This window comes from Sander vitreus, chromosome 16 (genome assembly GCF_031162955.1).
Source record: "Sander vitreus isolate 19-12246 chromosome 16, sanVit1, whole genome shotgun sequence".
Lineage (NCBI taxonomy): Eukaryota > Metazoa > Chordata > Actinopteri > Perciformes > Percidae > Sander > Sander vitreus.
This window is the reverse complement of record NC_135870.1, coordinates 14,649,426-14,665,957: the sequence shown is the minus strand read 5'-3', so window position 1 is coordinate 14,665,957 and position 16,532 is coordinate 14,649,426. Positions and strand designations below refer to the sequence as shown.

The 16,532-nt window shown below is 39.4% G+C and overlaps 1 protein-coding gene across 6 annotated transcripts; it reads left to right on the top strand.

The window, feature by feature from the left end:
• Nucleotides 1-16,296, top strand: git2b (G protein-coupled receptor kinase interacting ArfGAP 2b). Of its 6 annotated transcripts, none has more exons than XM_078270922.1 (20): nucleotides 1-216; nucleotides 782-915; nucleotides 1,048-1,160; nucleotides 2,653-2,758; nucleotides 3,549-3,635; nucleotides 3,732-3,862; nucleotides 4,988-5,082; nucleotides 5,190-5,235; nucleotides 5,541-5,589; nucleotides 5,681-5,753; nucleotides 5,851-5,948; nucleotides 6,079-6,190; nucleotides 6,683-6,834; nucleotides 6,949-7,101; nucleotides 9,904-10,113; nucleotides 10,260-10,349; nucleotides 10,990-11,072; nucleotides 12,136-12,291; nucleotides 14,318-14,405; nucleotides 14,683-16,296. In XM_078270922.1, exons 1-20 carry the CDS (start codon nucleotides 165-167, stop codon nucleotides 14,890-14,892), a joined length of 2,238 nt encoding a protein of 745 aa, XP_078127048.1. In that variant the 5' UTR covers nucleotides 1-164; the 3' UTR covers nucleotides 14,893-16,296. The 6 variants fall into 6 exon arrangements, with proteins under 6 accessions (XP_078127048.1, XP_078127049.1, XP_078127047.1 ...); XM_078270923.1 differs by having other exon boundaries at nucleotides 5,538-5,589; nucleotides 14,342-14,405; XM_078270921.1 differs by having other exon boundaries at nucleotides 5,538-5,589.
• Nucleotides 16,297-16,532: the final 236 nt, after the last annotated feature.

Below are 16,532 nucleotides of genomic sequence, written 5' to 3'. Positions count from 1 at the left end.
TGCTTTGTTCAACAGTAGGAGGGGGGGGCAAACGAGCACAGTTTGCCTGCTATAATCGGTGAATACAATCTGCTAGGGCGGGCAGTCCCGTTTTTATCTCTGTCTAGCTGTGTTGTAACGTATCTTTCAAATATTTGTCTTTCCTGGAGGATTTCTATCAAGGGATGTCAAAGCGAGTACGAAGCAGAGAAGTCTGCGCTGATTGCAGTGCTCCGGGTATGATGTCAAACAAGCTAGCTTTAGCTGCCCAGCTAACCAGCTAGTCCTTACTACAACTTACGTCCAGTTAGCTAACCTAGTTAACGTTACCAAGCGCCGATAATTAGCTAGCTAGCTAGCTAGATGGATAACTGTAATTGTTGTAAATGTTATTCACACTTGTGAAAATGTCATGTTTGTGTTTTGTCTGTGTATTCACATTAACTTATCTGGTTCTGAAACTCTTTGCTTGAATTGTCTTGATTGTTGGTTTATAGTGGTACAGATAAATTAGCTTATTTAGCTAGCTCGCCAAAACTAGCTTACCGATAACAAGCAGGTTAATGTTGTCGCACAACAGACCCATGCCTGGTTGCATTTGTGATTGGGATTTTGGATGTGTCGAAGGCATTAGGAAGCGACCATGGAGGTATTTGTCGCTGTCAGTTGGCGAACATCCTCGTCTGGCTAGAATGTAAAGTTGTTATTCAAAATGAAAGCTTCAGTTTAAGGTTGTGTGTTATTAACCATCTAACATTAGACTGGCAGATTAACTAACGTTAACATTTGCATCTTATTCTAGAGCCACGCTGGGCCTCTGTTAACAGGGGTGTGTTGATCTGCGATGAGTGCTGCAGCATCCACCGAGGTCTGGGGCGACATAGCTCTCAAGTCCGACATCTGACTCATTGTCCATGGCCACCCTCACAGATACAGGTGAGGAGACAGTCAGAGACACAAGCCCCATATTGCACAAGTGTGATAGATTATAAAATGGTTGACACATCAAGTGACCAGAGGTCAACCTTCTATGCATTTAGGTAAACTTTTATGTGGTTTCTGTTTTAGATGGTCCAGACACTATATGGCAATGGAGCTAATTCCATATGGGAGCATAGCCTCCTAGACCCTTCCTCTTCAGTAAGTGGGAAGCGCAAAGCCAACCCCCAGGACAGAGTTCAGTAAGTGCTGTTCAGAATTTTGATGCATCAGTGCTGATTTTAATACTTGTCTACACTTTGATATAAAGCTCTATTGGCAACATTGATTTTCATGGTTAAGGTCAGTGAACATGCATAATTGGCCCTCTGTATCATGCACATGACTCATGGTCAGTCAGTCTCAAGTAACTTTGAGAAATGCCATGATTTGATCAGTTGACATGCGGATGGGAATATACACAACAAAATGTATGTTCAGTTGAAAGGAAAGTGGCAATATTCTACCCATGTTAGCTATAGGGAGTCAATTTTGTTGATTAACTGAATGATTTTGCAAGAAAGTGAATTTAAAAAGGTTTATGCAGCTTTTCCTTTTATTGTGATTTTTTTTTTTAATTTTTTTTTTTTTTTTTTAACAAGCAGTGCGTAGTGTAACCCAAAATGCATAAGAAAAAAAAGAAAATGAGAGTTGTGATGCAGTCACGCTCATCTGCTGCCAGGTATAAACACTGCTTCAGTCTGGTGTCTGGCTGGTGCAGTAAAGATAAACAGTCCGCTACATATAAACGCAGCCATGCTGAGTCTGACCCTCACAGAAAACACAACAGACAAAAAACAGAGTATGAATTGCACCAAACATGAGGCTGCTATCCTTGATCCCAAATAAAGGCTTCAAGATGAATGCTGTGTTATTGGGTTTTTCCACTGCAGGATCTTTTAAAGGGGAGTAAGACCCATTTGAGGAGCTCAGGAACTAAACCTGCGTTTCGACCACAGGAACCAGGACTACATTTAGTACCCGTAGGATAATTCCAGGTGCAAAGAAAACTGGTTCCTTTTCAGGGGATTATACTTTCTGATGGTACAGTCAGGAGCTACCATAGCAATGTTGTAAGTCGCTGAGCTGTCAAACACAGACCCAGCAGCTTTCTTCATTAAACTAAACAAGGAAGTATTCTAGTGTTGATGACATGGGTTGGAGTTTTCTTGTTGCTTGTTAACGTTAAAAACAAAGTTAGCCTTTGTTTTTGGCTTCCCCACTGATTTAGTATGCTGCACTGTCCTCTGTCTGTACAAAGATCAATGGAGACAAAGTTGGTCATGTGACAGTGAGGAAGGGTGGATGTGAATGTCTTAAACAATTGGCCACTCTGATTGCAAGAGGGGGTGGGGTACAAAGATGGGGAGCTTCTAGCCAAAAGCTACCAGACTATTTTCTTTCTCGAATTTAAGGGGCAGCAAGATATCCAAAAACCTTTTGAAGTGGTATAATGTATTACTTAATGGAGGAATTGCTTAGCCACCAGTCAAATACTCTACATTGGATTTGCAGATATTGTGTCTCATTTCAATGATAGACATCAGGACATCCCCAGTTGAGATATGTGTTGATGATTGTGAAACAAACGTATATAGTTGATTACAGTATGTGAGGTGGTCACTTAGATAGTGATGGTGGTCCAGATTTTCAGTGTTCCTAGTGTTAGATGTGAACATCTTTTGTTGTTTCCAGTCCCAACAAGACAGAGTTCATCAAGGCCAAATATCAGATGTTGGTGTATGTCCATCGGATGCCTTGTCGGGAGGATGACAGTGTAACAGCAAAAGACCTCAGCAAGGTAAGAAATGGCTTGTTTTTGGTTTTAGTGTTAACTTTTCTACATTCTTCATTTGCCAAACATTTTTTAGATGTAAGAATAACCCAACATTTTGCGAATAAAATTCTTGGAGTGTAACCAAGGAAATAAACGAAATAAAGCCAAATGTTTGTCTTTTGAGCACCAGTTGCTTTACCATTGCACAGCAAGTGCAATAATCGTTTTATAATCGTGATATCTGACCACTGCCTATACATTTCAGAAATGGTTTGGCCTATTTATAGATTGGTAATTAGCATTCAGTCCTGATCTGACATACTGCCACTCAGATGTTCTTGTACTGGTCATGATAGGACTGTGACTATCATATAGTATAGCCTGTCTTATCTCAAGTTTTGCAACAGCCGCCGCTATTTCAGTCTCTTCTTGGATTTCTGCTCTGAAATCTCTATTATTCCTTACAAATAATTTAAGGACAAGCTGGATTACACGCATTTTCATAGTAGGCATTTCAATAACCATTTATTGTTAACGGCAACGTTTTTGTGATTTAGAAAGAGAAAAGTGCTTGTAGGTGTATGCACAGAAGACATAAAAATCAGTTTTTTGACTTTAATGCACCCATAAACATATATTGTTGTATCTGTGCACCTTTTTAAAGGGATGTCCCTCGTGTGTCAGTCACTTGCAATTATCTTAGCTTTTATCAAAATGATATTTCTAGCAGGATGTATCTAGTGAAGTCAGCACTGTGTATGTATGCATCTTAAAATAAAATTCACAATTAAACTACTTGTCGATCACCTTTCAGCAACTCCACTCCAGTGTCCGGACTGGAAACCTGGAGACCTGCCTAAGACTCCTGTCTTTGGGAGCACAGGCCAACTTTTTCCATCCAGTAAGTGTAGTGGAATATGCATGAAAACACATTTTGTGAGGTTAATGTTGACATAATACTAATGCTTCATCATGGTGGTGTTTTTTGGGACAACAGGAGAAAGGAAACACCCCACTACACATAGCAGCAAAAGCAGGACAACTGTTACAAGCAGAACTGTTGGCAGTTTATGGAGCTGATCCCGGGGCTCTGGATTCCAGTGGAAAGACCCCCATCGATTATGCAAGGTAAAACTGGGGCTATGTTTTTAATTCAACACTGGCTTCTTTTTTTTTTATTTGTTGTACTTAACGATGTTTATTAGGTATGAGCAGTGGGAAGTCTGTACAAACACTATGTAATGTTACTAACCCCGTTTTATAATTTTAGAGATTAGTTCACAGGCCATCTCCCTCACACATGATTTCTGGTGAGCTCTGCTGTAAAAACTTAGTGTTGGCTATGTAGACAACATAGCAAACTGCCAACAGTTTTCACTGTTTTTGCTTTTCATATGACTAACCTTTTTAATGTTGCTGCAAGCGTCGCCTTAACAGACACAGCCCAGCTCACTAGTGGCAGGAAATGATACACGTCCTTTGAAGATTGTACACAGACATTGCATGTATAAAATGTGTGCTAATCATATATTCATGTGTTAATGAGGAAATGGTGCACATTATGAAAAGGGAAGTGACAAAAGCTGGTATAAAAAGCCTAGTTAGGAACTGGGAAAAAACCTACTGAAATGGCTAAAATATTTAGCATACCTTGCACTACAATGAACATTAGACACAGACCCAGTGGCATTCTGAGAAATTCAATAAGAGTATGACTAACTAAGGCAGAGGAGGAAGGAAAAACTCCGTAGCACAGTGTGCTAGCTGACTCAGCTGGACTAGTTGGAAGTTGGAACGAAGACCTAGGAAAAAGTTATAGATTAAAAAGATAAAAGTAAGCTGACATTGATTTGTCATGTTACTTATTAGTACACATATTTTACAAAACGGATATATGATCAGGACAGTATCTGCATTGCAAAGAGATTACAGGTAGACTCGTTGCCTAGTTTTACTTCAAGAAATAAAGTAAAAACAATATATTTTATGGTATTTCTGGCATAACAGAGGCTTGGTGGTGTCTAAGCATGACTGGTCACCATGGCCAGCTAACGCCCACACACATTCTACTTCAGTTTTACACTCATTACTTAGCAACTAAGTTACCAAACCAACTTTGTACTCTTAATTAAACTTGTATTGACATAACGTTTTGACATGGGTTAATTGAAAGGAATCCTACCTGAGGCATTCTGTAGCCTTAGCACAGTGCCATATTTTGGAAACATGACCTTTTATTTCTAATCTGTGCAGACAAGCTGGGCATCAGGAGCTGGCAGAGAGGCTAGTGGAGATACAGTATGAACTCACTGACCGGTTAACATTTTACCTTTGTGGAAGAAGACCAGGTAAGTAGGCACATCAAGCATAGCTTCTGTATGGCATTTTAGAGCTGATGTTTTTTTTCTTTTTTTCTATGGTAGTTTCTCCCTATAATGCCCTTGTTGTGTTGTAGATCACAGAAACGGGCAGCACTTCATCATTCCACAGATGGCAGACAGGTAACAGACATTTTTTAAGTCATAGTAAGGATTTAGTTTCGTACTTAATAGTTACAAAAGTTGAGATATTGTAATCTACAGAAAACAATAACAAGTGATATTATCAGCTCCGACAGGCTCTTGGTTAATATTTAATGCTATATTTTGTACTTTTATACAAATAATAACAATCTTATTTTTCCCATGTTGCATTCTCTTGATGGATAAGGAATAAGTAAGTATGTTTGCCATTGTGTGTCTCTTTGTTTGTGTAGAAATTTGTTAGCAGAAAAATGATTAATTTGAATCTTTTTTGCCCAAAGCAGCCTGGATTTGTCAGAGTTTGCAAAAGCTGCAAAGAAGAAGCTCCAGTCGGTGAGACATTTTTACATGTGATTCAAGGTCTAAAATTCTGTTTCTATTCAGTTATTTTTATTATTAGAAATTCTGCTTTATTTTGTCCCAGCTAAGTAACCATCAGTTTGAAGAACTTGCCATGGATGTTTATGATGAAGTTGACAGAAGAGAAACAGATGCAGGTGAAAAAAATACAATCTATATATAATGCTTTTTATGCCTTCATTTTAATTATTTTCTCAGATGTTATATCTTATATTGTGCTTTTTTTTTTTTTAGTGTGGTTGGCCACTCAGAACCACAGCACACTTGTAACGGACACCACAGTTGTGCCTTTTCTGCCGGTCAATCCAGAGTACTCATCCACCAGAAACCAGGCAAGTGATTGCACCAATGTTGCCTCGTGTTTAAACTTCAATTTGTTGTGTGAATACTGGATTTAATAGTGCTGCCGTGTTTTTTTTTTTTTTTTTTTTTTTCTTTTTGTGTTGGTACATTCATTCACAGGGTCGTCAAAAATTGGCAAGGTTTAGTGCTAATGAGTTTGCCACCCTGGTTATTGATATTCTAACTGATGCTAAACGACGGCAGTGGGGTAATTCCTGCGACAGTCCCAAAGGTACAATTTATCTTTCAGCTTTTATTTTTAAAAGACCTTGAATTTCCTTGCTAATGTTCTTTTGTGTTGGGTTTTTTGTTAACGTTTGTATTGCGGTAAATGTGTTTATCAGCATATACACAGAAGAAAGCCTAAATTGGTTGTTGCAAGTAAGATGCAGGAAGTCAGTATTGAATTTTGCATTTACATGTGGACCATGTGGGCTCAGCTATATTTAGAATGTGGACCATATGTACTGATGTTTGTGCAGAAACTGTGCCAAATGCAGATTGTGGATTTGGCTTAGTAATGAAAACTCCTGCATTCTTTAAATTATAGAAAACCACATCATAGCCTGTTATATAACCTGATTGTTAGAAGAGCTAATCCGGATTTTTGGATTCAGTAAATAAAAATAAAAATGTGTTCCTTAGCTATTTGATTTATACAGCTGTCTGTAGCCAGCAGGGCTTGTTTGATCTCTAATGCTTTGATCTGGTGGTCTGCCTTCAGAGAGTGTAGAGCTGATCCTTCAGGGAATAGACAGTCGCCATAACAGTGAGAGCCAAGACAATGACCAGCCCGATTACGACAGTGTGGCATCAGATGAAGATCCAGTGTTGGAAGCCACCTGTGGTGACCGCTGCAATGACGGAAGGACCAAGGTTAATAATTGTTGGAACCTGCTACTACACTTCACTAAGAAAGTTGATAGAACATCTTGCTTTTCTCTTTTAAAACTGATCTAATGCTATCTTGTGTAAAATGTTCTGCCGCAGAGCTCGGAGTCCTCTGACCTCTCTGATGGACCAATCACAGTACAGGAATTTATGGAGGTGAAGAGCGCCCTAACTGCATCAGAAGCCAAAATACAACAGCTTCTTAAAGTCAACTGTCACCTCAGTGAAGAGCTGCGTAGCATGCAGAGCAAGGTTCGTAAATTCACATGTAATTGATAGGGAGTTGTACTGTAGATTGTTTAGACACTTTTTTTGTTTTGTAGGAATGTGTTCAAACTCAGTATGCCCTCATAGTTTGATTTATGTCTCTTTAATTAGATAGTAGTACACATTAATATTTCAAGAGCCATAATTAGTGGTCACTTTGTACTGGATTTAAGGTATTTACATCTTCTCTAGTCTCGACAACGTTTTATTTCCGGGATTGTTCAGGTGCCTCCGGAAATTCCGTTACCTTCCGTTTTGTTTGTGTTGGAATTTTAAACTCCGGTCGATTTATGAGTACTGTGGTTAACTGCTCCTCAGATCTCTGCAGGGTAAATCCAGACAGCTAGCTAGACTATCTGTCCAATCTGACTTTTCTGTTGCACGACTAAAACAACTTTTGAACGTACACGTTCCACCAAAACAAGTTCCTTCCCGAGGCTATTTTGCAGAAGCACCTTTGCTCCATCCGGCGCTTAGCGCCGCCCAAGACAATTGTGATTGGTTTAAAGAAATGCCAATAAACCAGAGCACTTGTTTCTCTCATACTGGAATGCTGTGTGGATTAGACAGACCCTCCTCTGCAGCGCTGTGGAGGAAAGTCTGGCAATGCGAGACTACATCTTCTCTGATACTTGCTAGTGTTGGTAGCCTTTCTTTCCTCTTGACTTTATAACACAGTTAGTGTTAAAGTTTAAGTCTGTGTGTCAGAGAAAATGGCTGCTGTGTTTCTGGATGGGGTAAAATTCCTGTGGTAATAATTAACAATCACCAGACTTTCTCTGCTATGCTGCTCCGTGAAACTAGGTTCTTTGTGGTCTGAAACGGATTGAGGAGTCACAAGTCGCATGTCAAAAGAACCAACTACTAATCAACAAATAGTAACCACAAAGGACATTATGATCCATTATCGTAAATATATATATATATATATATATATATATATATATATATATATATATATATATATATATATACATACATACATACATACATACATACATATATACACAGCCACAAACCACCTAAATGTTAGTGATTACAGTTTGAATGTGGGGGAATCACCAGAGTTATCAACTCTGCACCTACCATTACTAAAATGTCATTAAATTAGATCTCTGACATCTCGAGGCATGTAGCAAGCATTGGTAACAATCTACTATTTATTTCTATTTCAGGCATATTGCGTCACTCAGATCCTTTCTTAGTAATTCAAAAAAGTAGATTGTCCCACTTAGCTCCAGTGGTATTTAGACATGCATGTTTTTTTCAGTTTTACTTGCTTAGGTTTGAGGAAATCTTCTTCTGTTAAGATTTCTGTCACCACTCCAATACTATGGTGACACTAAACTCAACTCTCAACGAGATGTTCTCATTACTTTTCTTGGTAAAATATATTTCTACTAAATGCATCTGTTTTGGAGAGACGTGTATTTACACTATTTCAACATTTGACAATCATATTTCAATCTGTCTCCAATTCGTTCAAAGGATTGGATTTACACTTTGTCCAAGTGATTAAGTGAAATGGGGTTATACTCTGTCACAGGCAACTAAAGGATCTGATGAATTAATTTCTACTTGCCTGCCTTAGTTGCCGCTACAAGACACTTGAGCACCTGATAATGTTGCCAAGTGTATCATCTTATGGACACAATTTTCAACGCTTAGAAAAAACATTGTGTATTAAAAAGACAAAGGTTTGTCACCTACTCACCAGTTTTAGGAGATGGCAGCATTTCATTTGGTTTTCTTATACAGTATGCATCAAAATTCTTTCTCTTCAGTTTAGCCAAGAGACAGTGTTAACACAATGCACTGCTTTTATCTGACAAAAGTGGCCTTCCTCCATTCCAGTCCCTTATTATTTTGCTGACACAGTGGATCCTTAAAGGTGCCCTGCCACATGTATTTCATTACTTTGTGGTAATGTCTGAAGTTCTACCATGAACTCTGTAACATTTTTTGTGGAAAAAAATGCCTTGGCTACCTTGTTTCAAGCCATTCTAGCGTGGTATAGAAAGCCTGCTGGAAGACTGATCTTGATTTGTGCCAGTTCTCATTAATATTCAACGAGCTAAGGTGCTTGACTCTGATTGGCTAACAGCTAGCCAATGAGAGCCTGGCTATCAGCATCCTTTACCCAGCACAACTGGGCGGGCTCATAAATAGTAATGAGCTCAGGCAACACCACGTCAGACTGACCAGCTTTTGTAATTAGCCTGATTTCTTCGCTTATTTCTTTTCCGTAGCTAGAGCTGACAGAGGACGTAGCAGTTCTTTTTCACATTCACTACATAACACACCCAACATTTAAAAAAATACAAGTAAAAACAGTTTTGTGTGGCAGGGCACCTTTAAGACATTTCCTAACATATATGCTTAATAGCCTCTAAAAGCTCTTTTAATACTTGCATATTGTTAATTTGTTAACTTTATGATAACTTGCATACTACTATGGACTCTAAGTCCTGTTTCCCATTGTTCTTTTCAGTTTCTAAGAGCTGTTCATGTAAATCAGGGCAACCACTTATGCAGCAGTTTCTCAAGGCCTCGTGCTACAGTAATTGCCACCCAATCAACACAGTGTCAGCATTTCATTTGTCAAAGGAGCAAACTTTTGTTTTAAGAGAAACCAAAAACAAAACAGATATGACGATGAACTCGACATAGAGGAAGGGCTTTTCCCCCTGAGCTTTATTCTACTCTATTATTGATGTCTGGCCAAGCTTTTGTAAGGAGATCTTCCCCCAGCTAGAGTTGACTTGAGAGATGTTTTGTTCTCTTCAGCTCAACTCCCTGCAGACTGAAAACACAACACTGCGATGGCAAGCCCCCAGTGGACAACAACACCTCCAGGGGCCCTTTGGTCGACACCCACCCCGCGGAGGTCGCGCCATGTCCATGTATGAGACGGGCTCTTCTCCGAGGCAGTACCCCCACCGGGGGGAAACGGCTCGGCATGAGGATGGAGTCATTTTACAACCCTTCCCAACCAATGTAAGCACAGAAGCACCGATGATCCTGCTGGATTGTTATCACAAGACAAAATAATGATGCCTGGCTTGGGGCTGGTGTTGGTTTTTCATTCATTCAATCATTGCATCTCAATAGAGTATGCTCAACTTGGTTTGACCCCTTTCTAGATTGGGAGGGGTCCTTTGGGGACGGCTGCGTCCTCCCTCCCTACCTTCCCCTCTTCCCTGTCCTGGTCGTGGGATGAGCAATCTCGAAGGGTTAAGTACTGAAGTTCCCCTCGGTTCAGAGGCAGCCCCAGGGGGATGGAAACTATCCCCCTGCTTGACCCCACAGTCTTCTCTCTCCTGCTGACCTGTTTCTTTAAACTGCTTTTTTATCAGTATCGCCTGCCTGCCTGCATGCACCACAGTGCCTCTGCTTCAGTTCAGTTATCTGAACAACTCCAGCTTTTTATCCACAAAGAACCTTAACCACAGCTGCTTTGGCTCAAGTAAACATCAGAAGTGATGATGAAATGTTGTACCAGAGAAAGCTGTTTGAATGATCAACCAGCAGAGTCCAATATCCATGAAAGCTAGATAAAATGGCTCATCACAATGTGTTTTATTAGTCACAGCCGCTAATAAGTGCATCAACAGTTTACATCAGGGTTTCTTTGCATCTACTAATAGCATCATATGCAGTACGCACTGTGTTACAACAGAATGACCTGTTGTAAATTTCCTGTCTTTTTTTTCTCTTCATCTGCTTTAAAACCAAATGTCTGATGGTGTGAACTATCAGAAATGCATGATTCTGATTCGTATGTGCCTACAGTTGCTCTGGTAATGTTTGTGCTAATCATATACAGTAAATATACTGTATTTGATTGATGCTAATTTGCGGATGTCTCCATAGGGCTGCAGTCTGGAAGGACAGAGTATCATGCTGGAGAATGATTATGACTCTACGCCCAACCACTCTGAACTGGAGGAGACTGGGTAAGAACATTGTGTTAACTTTGGACCCACATGTGCAAAATGGCAATGGCTGTGACTCGTTGTATATTTTAAAACAAAGTCTAGATTTTAAACACTGTTTTCTCAGTGAAGGTTTGTACATCTATGTATATTCTCACCCATGATGCAACACAAAAGATCCTTAGTTTTTTTTTTTGATAAATCCAGCCAATTGGTCTTTCAAATTAATACATTTAAGTATTAATTATTAAGTGATTTCATTGCTATTAAGTTATGAGATGCATGCAGTATCTTCTGAAATAAAATGTTGGAGGGAAGCATGCAGACGGAATAAGAAATGAACTAGTTAAATAAATGGGAAGGTTTTACTTCTTGTTTCTGGTGCTGGAGATGATGACATCCTCGTAGCAGAAGCGTACAAAGTTAAAGGTCACATGAAGAGAGGAGGAAGCTAGACTAATATTAGTTTTGACAAATATTTAGAAAGAGTCCTTGATTTGAACAGTCTGACTGTACAGGACTAAGTTAACATATCAGGACTTGCACCTGTCTGACTTAAGCTTCCACTTGCAAAACAATCAGCATACGTATGGGCAAGAGCCAGAAGCCTTGCACATGTCATCCATCTCTGCTTGTTCTTTGCCATTTACGTATGTGTAGTGCTGATTATAGTCACTGCTATTGATTTGATGAGTAGCTATGAATAATGAAACCTCTACTGAATATAGTACATTAATAGCTAGTTTTATGTCAACTACGGTTATACAATTTTAGTGCTGTTTTGGGTTTTTATCTCATAAAGGTTTGTTTTAGATGCCACCTTGTGCCTAGCCTTAACCTCTGCTGCATTGTTGTAATTCCATATTACAAGTCAGACTGCTTGTTTTGCCACAAGGAATGATACTTCAATTACTTCTGTTTACTGCAAACCAGAAACGAAATCCATATTTAAAATGGAATCACACTTGTTATGGACTCTTTTAAAAAAGATGCAGTTTAATAAAGAAACCTGCGTCTGTATAAGTTGCAAAGCGTATAGCTTAAAGCCGCGATCAAGCATTTTTCTTTTTCTTTCCATTCGTAGCAGCCCTCTTCCAGCCTCTGAAGCAGTGGAGCCAGGGGAGGAGGGGGGGGAGGATGCCACCCTGCCATGCACAGAGGATGTCATCTGTAAGACAGAGCAGATCACCAAGAACATACAGGAGCTTCTAAGAGCTGCCCAGGAGACCAAACATGAAAGGTAGTTAATGATTAATAAATAAATAATAGTATAATATATATATATATATATAAAGTATACAATGAGTCAACATTAAATATAATAAGTGGTTAATAATTCTTAAAAGTCAAATCTCTCATTATTAATGTGCTTTGAAGTACAGCCTGAACTCTATATATTTCAACCACGACTGTATTGCTGTCATTCTGCCTGTCCTTTTGAAGAGGGTAAATGGTGTTTCATCCTCTGTCTCAGCTGCTTCTAGGTCAGTGGTTAGTCGTCCTCAGGGCCCAGGGCCCTGCCGGTTTTCTTTCATTCTGGCCAGTTAACCAGCAGGGGTGTCGGACTAGGGGTGGAAAGGAGACTGAGTACCCAGGGCCCTCACGTAAGGAGGGCCCAAAAATATACTAGAATGAATAGCTGTGGATGTGGGGAGGGGGCCCATAGAGAATGCCTTTCTACAGGGCCCAGAATTCTGTGCTACGCCCCTGTTAACCAGTGACTGATTTCCACCTGACTTTCAAGACAGTTGTAGTTATATAGTAAACCAGCAGCACTCTGGTCCCAAAGACCGGCAGTGAGAGCCGTTGTTTTTGAGCCTCATAGACCTCTGTCCCTGTGTCCTAGACACAGTGTGTCTGCTGGGGGTAGGCCTCGGGTCTTAAAACGCAGCTGACAGGAAACGCCTCACTTCCACGTATTCCCCTGTGACCTGCCAAATCCACAGTGAGTTAGTTTAGTCTGACAGGTTTCCTGTATTCATTTCCTGTTTTGTTTTTTTTACAGTTTATATATTACTGTATTTAATTTCCCGGTTGAATCATGATGTGAGCTATTAACCATTTCACTTCATCCCAGTTTAAATATCCAGTGTAAATATTTTAAAATGAACAGTGCCTACTTTATCCAGAGGTATTCACAATCATATAATGGTAATTCATAGAAATCATGTATTTCTTTGTTTTAATTTTGTGAGGACTATCGTGTGACTTGGCTTGGTATATATGTTGGCTTGACTGGGTACTGATTCTGAGTGCTGGCCAAACCACAACCTTTTTCCAGCTGTCATGGTTAGGATTGGCATTGAGAACCGGTTCCAACTTTTTCAAAAATCACAATTCTAATGGAATCGTTTCAAAAATTTGGTTTCAAATCTAACACGCGGAAGTTTGGGTTTCCATAGTGACCACTGTACTTCCAGGCGCTTGTTGCGTTTCAGGAGCACAGTAAGCGGCAGTTTTACGCTGAAAAAGCCCGGTAAAACTTAAAATCACCATTGAATCAAAATAAGATGTTCCTCTTATCTGTGAAATAAGCATGTGACCCGTTTCAACTCCTCAAAGAATTGGAATCGAGAATCTAGTCATTGTGCTCCTAAATGTGCACAAATATAATAAGTATTAATATGAAAGTATAGTTCATCCTATGTGGTCTAATGCAGGCTTTCACAGCTTGATTATTGGCTTCTTCTGTTAGAATATTGGTCTCTTTGAAGTTGATGACAGCTGTTTTTTTCCAAAGCCTCAACAACGGCACTGTTTACCAACCTACTGTTGTATTTGCTTACCTTTTTTGTGCTTTTGTGACACATTTCACCTTAGCTGGTTATTTCAGGGTTTTTTTTCTGGAAAGTTGCACCACTGAAATGCATATGTTTAGTTACATAATCAAATACAGTAGGTAGGCACTGTGTCTGACATTTTAATGGTGTACTTGGGAAGACTGAAGTTGTGTAAACAGCAGTGATATTTGAAAGTAAAAGAGTTTGTATTCTTTGCCAGGTCTGCAGGATTAAACATGTTTAAGTATGAGGTACTTTGTCTATGATTTAAAAAAAAGTGTGCTATTGAGCAAAGCCGCAGAATTTAACATTTCATATTTGAATACAATGTGCAATGTACTGTATTGATAAATGGTCTTTACTGTTGGCACAAATAATATTACCTCAGGCTGCTCTTTTTTTAGTTTCATGATGAGGAATGTTAGTGGTAGCTGTTTAGCTTTGGTGTTGCTGAATATGGCCCAGTGGGGTTGATCATCCATTCAGCCTTTTTGTCTCCATCTCCCGCAGCTTCCTGCCTTGTTCAGAAAAGATCTGCATGGCCGTGACAGAGATGGCCACCCTGTTTCCCAAGGTAAGATGACTCCTACCAACAGCGTTATGTCCATCTCCCAAGCAATTAAGGGATTTGTTGTTTGTTTGAAAACAGCCAAAGGGAATCTTAAATTGCTTGTTTAGATCGGGTAGGTCCTGTTCATTGCATTACTTGGTTTTATATTTACCATATATTGGATTACTTTGTTTTATGTTTACTCACACACACAGCCCACTGACCACAATGAGGGTTTATTTATTAACATTGTCATGTCAGTCCCTTATCGAGTCTCCATCATCCCTCCTTTCCCTCACAGAGGCCATCCTCGGAGACTGTGCGAGGGTCTCTGTGTCTGCTCACTTCAAGTGCCAGTCGGCTCCATGGAGAGTGCCAGAAGGCCGTAGAGCACAACCCCTGCCCGTCGGACATCCAGCTGGTCACTCAGCAGGTCATCCAGTGCGCCTATGACATTGCCAAAGCTGCCAAGCAACTTGTCACTGTGACAACCAAAGAAAACAACAACTAACTAAAACCCAAAGACATTCCTGGTGCACCCAAAATAGTTCATCAATGATGTTGCTAATCAGTGTTAACACCCCCTGTATTTATCTGTGTAAGCATTCATACATTCCTTTTAAAAATGAGATGTACCATGCAAAATTACTGATCAATCAAAACATATTCATTTTGTTGTTTTTGTATCACGGTTATAAAGAGTAAACAAACATCTTTAAAACTGTAGGACAGAATCTGTTACTATCCCTTACCTCACAAAGAGATAACCGTTTAATCCACACAAAATCCAAAAGTGCAATGTTGTGTGTGTGTGTATATATATATATATATAAAACGATTAGAACAACAAGCAGTTGAGCCTTCCACGTTGTAGTTTTCCACATAGAGGTCATCATTTGTGCTCCTTGAGGTCGGTTGTCTGGCATGGCTGAGCTGCCAGAAGGGACAAAAGTCTGCAAGACACCTGGCATCAAGGATCAGAAGAGATTAACCTTAACCTACACACACAGTGTTGTCAGTTTATTTTGCTTTAGCCATTTTAAATGTCTACAGGATGCAATGACAGTATTTTAATCTTGAACCATTGAGATGCCACTTGCTTAGAGTTCAAATGTTTGTTTAGTAAGCAAACCTGTGATTATAAAAGTAGCTTCAGTGCATTGAGCCCTATGTAAGGCCAGCAGTACCAAGAGTGTGCAAACCATTCCATCCAGCAGTTCCAGCAGGTGATTTCAGTAAACTGTTCATTTAAGTAGCAGTCATTTTTGGAGTTATGTTACAGCCGTGTGTGTGTGTGTGTGTGTGTGTGTGTGTGTGTGTACAGTTGTCACAGAGATGGCCTGTGTGAAATCCATTTTGAATCAATTTTAATAGCATTATGCAAATATATAAGATGTATGTATCCATTTAATTCTTTATCAAAAATAACCCAAATGCTATTCTATTTATAAACTGTATGTCATACCTCTAAGAAAATATCAATGTTTATTTTCATAAGCTTTTGTTTAACACGATGCTCCTCACAGACTAACTTTTGTTCTGAGGTTTGGGACGTCTCAGCTGGCAGCAACATGTGGGCACCTTGGGATCTCTGTTTATTCGGTGTGATGCTGTAAGTCCAGTGTGTTAGATGCTACCTGTGGTCACATACGTACAGCTATGGTTTACAGTCACTGGTAAAGTAGAAATGTTTGGGTACCTGTTGTAGAATTTGGGTCTAATGTGTCGTTGTTGTGAGATCAGTTTCAACCAGGGGTGGAAAGAGAACCAGAATACCCTGCACAAGTGGAGTACAGTTAATTCTATATTATTCAAGTAGAAGTAAGAAAACGTTATCAGAAGGTTGATAAGAAGGGAAATGAAAAGTCGGCAAAGCACACCCTAAATAAGTATTAAAAATATTCTGTACATATTACACCATTAATGTCTAATGTTTATTTCAAGTCCACTGCACAGTAGAACATTTTATTTCAAATCATTTTTTTTTATTTTTAAAATATTTTTTGTTTTATCTTATTGTAGGGTGCCCCTGAAGAGAGATCTTGTCTCAATTACTTGAATTCTCCTTTTTTTGCACTGATCTTAATGCAAAGCTATTGGACGTTTTAGTAGAGCCTAACTCATGTCCATTATTCTTCAACATCTATCTAA

Coding starts and splice junctions, on each gene's coding strand:
- git2b (XM_078270921.1), top strand. CDS start 165: ATGTCAAAGCGAGTACGAAGCAGAGAAGTCTGCGCTGATTGCAGTGCT. Junction 5,754..5,850: donor CAGAAGAGAAACAGATGCAG/GTGAAAAAAATA, acceptor TTTTTTTTTTAG/TGTGGTTGGCCACTCAGAAC. Junction 12,292..14,317: donor CAGGAGACCAAACATGAAAG/GTAGTTAATGAT, acceptor TCATCCATTCAG/CCTTTTTGTCTCCATCTCCC.